Raw genomic sequence first — 9001 nt, 5'->3', positions numbered from 1 at the left:
ACCCATGGTAACTTTAATGTTAATGGCATGGCAACTCACTAATCGCAGACCTGATAACTTATGTACCCCGGTCCTCGTAACTTTTCCTCCAGTGGGGGAGGGGCAGGGGTGGTTGATGAAATATTCTCCTGGTAACGTTTATGTGAATAGCATAGTAACTCACACATCGCTGACCTGATAACTTATGTACCTCGGTCCTGATAACTTTGGCATGGAGGGGGGGGGGGGTTGATGAAATATCCCCCGTTAACTTTTTTGTGTGAATCACTTAGTAACTCATCATCGAAGACCTGATAACTTATGTGTCTCGGTCCTGATATACCCCATTTTTATGGCCTGGCAATTTCTATATAAACAAGATGGTAACTTATATACCACAGACGTGGTAACTTATTTAGCATGGGCGTGATAACTTTTGACCCGAAAAAAAGTCGTCGGAACATATCAACATGGGATCTACTTTTGAAGGTCTCATTGCGACAAATCTTTTATGTGAAAATGTTTTTTCAATCGGAGCGACGGTTTGAGCTACAAAACATTTTAAAGTTTGAAATAGGGGGAAATCTAGCATGACATCAGCTTTTCGTCTTTTAGTGCATATATGCATGTAATTAGAGGTAGGAGTGCACACGAAAGGAAATTAGTCATTTTAATGCATGCATGTATATAATTAAAATGAAGTAAGGATCGTTCTTGCCTATTGCTAAAATACGAACGTTTGGAAGTTATAAAACTCCTTTTTAAAATATATTATCACTTTGTACATCCAACAATTTCCGAATTTTGGCTTTCAAAATTGGGGAAGCATATTTATAAAATAAACAACAATGGCATCTACTGTATCCTCGGTCTCACTTTTCTTCGAGCTATAGTAAAGAATATTAAACCACTACCCACTGATTAAGCTTATTCATTATAGTAAAAAATAAACAACAATAACTGGCACTAAACGATGCCCTCCTTCAGATGACAAAGAAGAATTTTCCAATTTAAGTGCACTGACGTTTTCCTTTTTGTTCTACTGATATATAAACAAATATAGATTCAAGTGAAACACACCTTTCTGAGGCCATGGAACAGTGGAGTTCGGGCACCCAGGCTTAGAAACAGGTCGGCGCTTGCAATGAGAATTGGAAAATGGGAGGGAGGGAGGATCAGAGATAGAGTCAGCAGTTGTGGCACTGGATGCGTGCGGGTCGAAGGAGTCCGGGCGGCGATGGTTGCAGGAAGAAACTAGGCGGCCGGTTGCAGCACGGGTATGGGTGACAATGTTGGACGCGTAAGGCACAGACGTGGTGCAATCAGAGGAGAAACTAATCATATTTCTTATCCAAGTATTGGAGGCGCGGCGAGATGCGGTAGGAGACCTGGCGGCAGGATTGCAGTGAGTCCAGGTGGTGGCCTTGGGCGTGGAGCTCGCGCGGCAGCGCTCAAAGAGGAGATCGCACGGGGGAACAGATTGGAAGCTGAGGGCACCGTGGACTCGTTCTTGCATGGGCTTTGCTTTGGGCCTCGTTCTTGCATGGGCTTTGCTTTGGGCACTTGCACTTGGAGTTACGAAGCCCCTATCTAATTAGGATTACTAATATGCCCTTAGAATAACCACTGTGATTGCTTTGGGATTCGTGCAAAAAAAGTCCGAGCAAACATAGAACCACACCTCATGGTGCAAAGTAAACATGTTGCATGTCAAGAAATAGACAACTTTTATTTGAATGGCATTTTAAATCCAGATGGCACCCATTTCTGTATCTCGTACCCTTTTTTGCCCAAGTTAGATAATTACTCCGTCCGTCCAAAAATACTTGTCATCAAAATGGATAAAAAGGGATGTATGTCGAACTAAAATACGCCTAGATACATCCCCTTTTGTTCATTTTGATGACAAGTATTTCCGGACGGAGGGAGTACATTGTTAGCTAGCTCTAAGCCTAAATCAGATCTAAATTTCCCGGAGAAAGTTTGTATTTAAACTTGTACCAAACCCATTGAAAAGCATAATTCCGATGTTTTATCTTATTATTTTACATTGTAGGATTGAAGTCTCATCTTTTTCCAGGTTTGTATAAATGTTTGCTATCTTAGTAGTTAGCACTGCCCAGATTAATCCATAGCTTTAAATTAGAAGAACTTCTTGATTTTTCTCCCTCCAGGAGAGAATACCTTTAAATGACAAATTTACAAACATATTGATGTACGTATAATGCAAGATTATTAGTACTAACAATTATTATTTTTCCAGCAGGTTTAGCCATATAGCCTGACAAAAATGAATACAAGTTTGAGAAGTAAAACTTCCGTCCGGAATTAACTGTCGCTTAAATGAGTGCATCTAGAGTTCTAGACATGTTTCAGTGTGTAGATACACTCATTTCAGCGACAGTTAATTCTGGATGGAGGGAGTATTAAACCAAGCTCGTTACAATATTTAAAGAAAATCTCGTCTTCATAGGTTTTAACTAGTGAGAGTTCATGTGTGGCCTCAAAAGAGCGGTGAAAAGATAGTAGATTGCATGTTACCTTGAACTTATCCGCAGAACCAGCTTTTTCGTAAGCCTCAGCAGCTTTGGAGGCAGGTTCTTGTAGACCAAGGACTGGGCAACGAGGGTCGTCAGCACCTGCATGGTAATTTGTAAATGAAGCTCCAGCAGCAAGAAACATGCTCAATTAACATTAATTTTCAAACAAAGGGTTAACAACAGTTCTGCCTCAACCATAAAAGAATAAAACAAAAATATACACTGAAGACTGGAAGCCCAGCCCTGACAAGTGCTCATTGAACTCATAAAAGAGAAGTGAGACTTTTGAATATGTTGGGTTATGCAACAACTATTGGACGAAGCAGAAGCACTGAATAAGAAATATGATTTGGTTTTACCATTTAGGAGGAGGAGCGGGCGTGGTGCAATCAGAGGAACTGAGTAGGGAGCATCAAACTGTGAAGCCATACCAGGTGCTATCTTGTCCCAAACCTGGTAAAAATATGTCAATACACGATCATGAAACATTTCTAATGGAACAATCAGAAATAAATGTCAACTAAATCAGATAGTCACCTTTTTCACAACCTCTGCATCTATTTCACTCTTCCCTGAATCAATTCTTGCTTCTACAGGAAAGACAAAACGGCATAGATACTTACATGTAAATGTTCTGAACTGATACAGTATATTTCAGTTGTCATCTATATGTTTCAATGGTGTGTGCCCAATCTTAAAGAGGATGCATGGTATCTAACCTTCAAATAAAGGCTTAATGCTATCAACTCTAGCTTGCCACTTGTCATTATCTATTGCCCATTGAAATCCCTGTAGCCACCAAAGAGCATTGCTTTACTTAGATGGGACAAATCACAAAACTATGTGCACCCATATCGACAAATTACTGTTGTGTGTACCTGAACACCAATTATTGGAACAACAACACTGTACCGTGTATCCACAAAGGCAGCAAACCATGCATGCATTCCTGTATTCAGCTCCAAATAAAAAAGATAAATTTTCCAAAACTGAAGTCTACGTATTAATTCAGTATCATGATGCAATCATGATCTATAATACCTCCAAGCGATTCACCAGTAATCCCTATCCTAGAGGGATCGACATCCTCCCTTGCACTAAGATAATCTCCAAGCTTTATCAAGTCCCACACCTGCACATGTTCCTCACTGAGTATCGCAAAAAAACAGTCGTAACATGTTTTGAAGTATGATATACCAAGGCATACAGTAGAAGACAATCATAAGGACAGAACCAGACAAGGAGAATAAATCCAGAATTCAACTGAAGTGCCAACCCAGATAGTGCAGTTATGGCACCAGTACAGCTGGACTAACACCAACAACAGTGGCTTACCCATCAGGTTAGTTAAAGAGTAGACCACCAGCCACCAGGCATGGCACTGGGCCAGCCCAACTAAAGGCATGTGCTATACATGTCCGGTTTGACATTTATTGGTACAGAACCAATCCATTTATTAAAAAAAAATGTATTTGGTGGGCAAATTGAAGAACACTGTTGACAGAACTTAGAACAATCAAAACATCAATTGTAACAGGTGGAAATAACATTTGGTACCGTGTCAAAAATAAAAGGCATAGTGTCCCCATTCCTCCAAGCTGAATTCAGTGCCTGTGTTTAAACCATGAAAGTAGGGATGATCAGACCAACTGTGGATACTACAGTTGTCGAACGTTTCATGAAATCGGTGGCACATAAATGGAAGTAAGTAGATTACCTCTATGTAAGTAGTCTTGCTGCTGGCCCTTTCACCGTGATAACGAGAATCGATGGCGACAGCAATATAACCCCTGGAGGCATATGCCTGCAAATGTGCAAGCAAGTTTTAAGAACAATAACCAGCGTTAAACATTGATGCGCACTTCGTATGGGCATGCTGGTATGGTTGAAATGAGAGGTAATTTTACCTCAAGCAGTGGACGCAACCATTCCTTGCATTTGTAAGAGCTGTGCAGTATTACAACAACGGGCTTTCTTTCAGGAGCAGTGTCATTAAGTTTCAGTAGAAGCACAGGTAGGCGTCCCTGTTCACCTGACTGTTGGGAGAAAAAAGGTGTAACAAATTCTGCTGTTCAGGGGACAAGAGGCACAATAAAGCCAAGCCAGTGCGCGTTAACTGTAGACTCAACTGGAGCTGGATCTCGGAACCACATTTACCCACATTTAATACACCAACTATCAGGGCCTCCACAAGTGGGTGCTTCAGACAGAGGGTCTGGGTGGAAACATGGCAGCAATGTGCTAATAAGTGAAGCACATGTACTGTACTGAGATGCAATATCAATCTGTCTATGGCGAGCACTGAGATGCAACGGACACGCCTAGACAAAATGCACACTACTGTTGCTCCTCTACTACCTTTTGAGCTGCTCAGATCAAATGTATAGTTGGTTTTCACTGATCTCAAGTTAAACTGCAAAGATGTAGGCAGGCAGTCTGCAGTGTAATATTCAGAAACAAGCAATGTGCAATGTATCCACTTAACACCTACGACGAATCAATCTGTTGATCATATAACTGACTACATGGCCAAAAAAGTACCTCGGTCATCAGGTAGAAATTTTCTTCAATCAGCTTCTCCTGGAAGTCCTCCACCTCCTTCCTCGGGCACGACTCCATGGCCTGGGGAAAAAAATTCAGACACTGTGGAGTCAACACGGTGGCCGCGATCTGGAAGGCGGACTGTGTTTGCTCGGATCGATGGAGGATCCTCCCGGCAAAAACCAAAAAATTATCGATGGAGGATCCTGACCTCTCTGAGCCCCAGAGGCCCGTTGCCTTGGTACAGCGGCTCCTTCACCGGGCTCCCTTGCTCCACGGTCATAGGCACTGCCACGAGCAGATTCGGAGCAAAGCCATTGATGAATATGCTGCAAACCCACGGCGCGCGGGAGAGAGAAAGGGAGTGGGGGTGGGGCCGGCTGACCTTGGCGGTCGCGACGGCGGCTGAGCAGCACCTCGAGGAACTCCGACCTGAGGTCTCCGGCGGCATCGGCGGCGGCCATTGGGGCTCCGGTGGCGTCGGTGCGGTCCCGCCTGGAACTGCGCGTGGTGGACTTGGAAGCGGAAGTGGAACTGGCGGAGTGGCAGCCGGGCCCCACCGCCCCCACGAGGCGTCCCTTCGAGTGGGCGCTCGTCACGTGCGGCACGCGGCCGGCGGCGGAGGAGCACGCGTGGCCGGTGCGCGGCGGGGCCCACATGGCAGCCGCGGCGAGGGTCAGCGCCAGCGCCATGGCCCGCCTCAGCATCGGCGCGCGAGGCAGAGGCGGCGGATAAGGCTCGCCAGCTGGCCACTCGCCGGCACGCGGCACACATCGTGGGACGTGGGGGGAGGATGCTCTGCCGGAATGGAATCCCTCCCCCCGTCGCCGTCGAACCCGCGGGTGGGAAGATTCCAGGGCACTATTGGACGGAAAGTTTCCAGGATAGATAGACGGGCATACAAATTGTGAAAGCGACTTACATTCATAAGTTGCTTTGATTGATTGGAAGATTAATGTTGACTAGAAGAACGCCCGTGCGTTGCAACGGGGCCACATTAATTTTAAGAGTTCAATATTAATATTGTCATACATATCAATCCGGCAGGGCGTTGTCGGATTGCCGGGAAGTTGTGGAGTTTGGTGCGTCCATCCGGAGCAGGGGACGTGAAAGCCGAGACGTGGAGCAAGGGACGCACAACCGTACATGCCCTAAATACAGCAGAATTCTTTCAGTCGTGAGCACATGACGAAAAAACAAACTTGCGATGGGGCTTGTGGAGTTGTGGAGGTTGTTACCTGATGCAGTGGCCACACACGCGGGGCTCACGGTGCACGCCGCACAGCGACTTGGACCTCGGAGGGCCTTGGCTCTGTCAGGAGGAGGTCTCGAGTTCCTGCCGAGGACAACCTGACGGGGGAGACGCACGGCCGCTCGCGCTGCCCGCAACGCGACCATGTCCTGCCCTAGGGTTCCGCGACGGCTTATGTTGTGTTGCCTGTACGGATATATAGGAGAACAAATAGGTGGATTATAATTCTTCCCATTGTATCAGTGCTGGGAAAAGAAGCGAGGAACAAAAATCAATCGAGGGGCCTTTAAGAGTAGAGATTAGTTAATTGGATTTTTCTTTAAAGTCTGTTATTTATTTCCTTAAAATTTATTATATGTTTCCTAAATCAAATTGCATTGATGGGATGGATCGGTTGATTTGGGTAGTCTGTTATTTGTTTCCTTCACATCCATTATATGTTTCTTAAAGCAAATTGCATTGATGAGATGGATCATTTGATTTGGGTAATTTAGTAAAGTTAGATCTATGTCTTTTTGTATGGTAGGAAAGTGTTTGTTTAGAAGGAAATAGTGAAAAAATAAACCGATGGGGTGGGAGAGGGGGACGAAAAAATCCAGACGAAAGTGGTGGGAGGATGACGAAAATAAAACGGAGGTGGGAGGATGACGAAAAAAAACAGCGAAAAAAAACCGCGCAGACTATTCACGAAGTCGTCCATTAAGAGTAGAGATTTCTGGTTTATTGGTCCTCATTGTAATCTGTGTTTAATTTTGATGATAAATTTAACTAAAAAATGTTCATGCATGTCATAAAAAATTATATCATCAAAAACTAGTTCAAATACAAATTCAATGATATAATTTTTGTTGACATGCACTAACATTTTGTCAGTTAAATTTTTGGTCAAAATTTAACACAAATCACATAGGAGACTAATAAACCAGGACGGAGGTAATACCGTTCAAGTCTCAGAGTTTGGTTGTGGGATATCCATTTATCTTCAGAGTATATATATACAACAAAAGAAATAGTTATAGGGTAAAGAAAAATAAACATCACAACAATTGATTTACTCCCTTCATTTTTATTTAGTCTGCATATAGATTTGACTGAAAACAAACTTTGCAAAATTTGATCAAGTTTAGAGAAAAAAATATAAACATTTATCATAACAAATCTATATGATGTGAAAGTACATTCAATAATAAATCTAATGGTATTAATTTGTTATTGTATATGTTAATATTTTTTGTCTCTAAACTTTGTTAAGCTTTATAAAGCTTGACTTTGACCAAAGCTAATACGCGGAGTAAATACAAACAGAGGGAGTACTTTGCGATTGCCCCTAAAAGCCTCTCTTTAAATCCACGAAGGCTGTCATAGCACCTCATCAGATATTAAGTTTTCACAAAGAGTCTCTAAAATGATAGGCTGATGCAATATAAAGATCCGGTAAGCATGCATGAAACTCCACTTCCTTCATATTTGGGTGAAAAACCAAAGACAATGACAAGAGAACCCCCGCCATCGTGATCTCTAGGGGGAGGATACTCCCACTCTGCATGAATTTGAATGGAATCTTGCGTCACTACTCCATGGCATATGCTATTCTGCGGTATTTTGCCAGGGCATTATTTTAGAAAAAGAATTTTATAGGCATATCATGTGAAAGCGACTTTTTTAGGAACTGTGGGAGGGGTGGATTTCGCCACCTGACTATATTGCTCAGAGTTGGCCATATGCGAAGAGACTGATCCAAATTGTAAGGGAAACATAAAAAAACGTCAACAAGTTGACTCGGTTTATAAGAGAAACCTAGGCGAAAGCCATATATAACAAGGTAAATACATAGAACCAGCTGTTGCATCCCACATGAAACGCTACTGGGAAAAGAGAGACGCATCCATGTGTTTGCCAAATGTGCAGCAACTGAAGAGGTCGAACAGTCTGAAGCTAAAAAAAGGGGAGCTTGAAGGAACTGCAACCAAAGGCGTTGAAGCCATTGTCGAGCCTGGCGAAATTGAAGCCGGAGGAAGTTGTAATTCCATGAGCAATAGCTTACTATGGATAAAGAGCCATGAGTTGGGCCCTGTAGGTCACAGAGAACCTTCATACCATCAAAGAAGCATGCGGGACCCGAATGGGTTAAGTTCCAAAGTTAGGCCTACCTGTAAGTGAGAGGCTTGGATGTGTTGTTAAATATGATGGTGCTAGGTTGCAGAGGGCATCACAAATGGATTATTTGAAAAGTTGAACATGAGGAGGGCGAACTACTTTACTTCTTTTCCAAGTTGTAATCCAGATCTGAGTGACTGATTTCTGTAGATCGGACTCGCCTTGGTGTGTGAATTCAGAATTGTCCTGAGACATATATTTAGGATCGTAAAACCAAGTACAAAGTTACAACATAACACATGGTTATGTCATGAGCATATACATGCCAACACAAGCAGAAGAGAGACTAGAAGGCAGGACAATGCGCCAGAGGAAAAAATGGAGGCAAATTCACCGGTCACCCAGTGAGCACACCAACAACAGCAACACCGAAACCACAAATATTGGATAACACAGGTTCATCATCGGGAGCTACACCAAAACCAACTCCGAGCCATCCAACACCAAACATTAGGGTGGTCTTTCTCTGGCGAGGTGAGAATGACCAAGCGGAAAACTCTGGCTCAACTGCATAGAGAGAATGTCAATTCAC

The 9001-nt window shown here is 43.3% G+C and overlaps 1 protein-coding gene across 1 annotated transcript in view; it reads right to left on the bottom strand.

The window, feature by feature from the left end:
- Positions 1 to 5824, bottom strand: part of LOC123150354 (uncharacterized) — an 8678-nt gene extending 2854 nt beyond the window's left edge. The window contains exons 1-12 of the mRNA XM_044570221.1: positions 5446 to 5824; positions 5272 to 5348; positions 5061 to 5141; positions 4427 to 4555; positions 4237 to 4323; positions 4077 to 4130; positions 3561 to 3651; positions 3398 to 3468; positions 3239 to 3308; positions 3057 to 3109; positions 2879 to 2972; positions 2521 to 2618 (exon numbers count right to left, since the gene is read on the bottom strand). Coding sequence (XP_044426156.1) covers positions 2521 to 2618; positions 2879 to 2972; positions 3057 to 3109; positions 3239 to 3308; positions 3398 to 3468; positions 3561 to 3651; positions 4077 to 4130; positions 4237 to 4323; positions 4427 to 4555; positions 5061 to 5141; positions 5272 to 5348; positions 5446 to 5767 — 1227 coding nt within the window. The 5' untranslated portion in view covers positions 5768 to 5824. The remainder of the gene's footprint in view (positions 1 to 2520; positions 2619 to 2878; positions 2973 to 3056; positions 3110 to 3238; positions 3309 to 3397; positions 3469 to 3560; positions 3652 to 4076; positions 4131 to 4236; positions 4324 to 4426; positions 4556 to 5060; positions 5142 to 5271; positions 5349 to 5445) is intronic.
- Positions 5825 to 9001: the final 3177 nt, after the last annotated feature.

Source organism: Triticum aestivum, chromosome 7A (assembly GCF_018294505.1).
Source record: "Triticum aestivum cultivar Chinese Spring chromosome 7A, IWGSC CS RefSeq v2.1, whole genome shotgun sequence".
In the NCBI taxonomy this organism is placed as follows: domain Eukaryota; kingdom Viridiplantae; phylum Streptophyta; class Magnoliopsida; order Poales; family Poaceae; genus Triticum; species Triticum aestivum.
This window is presented reverse-complemented; position numbering and strand designations above follow the sequence as displayed.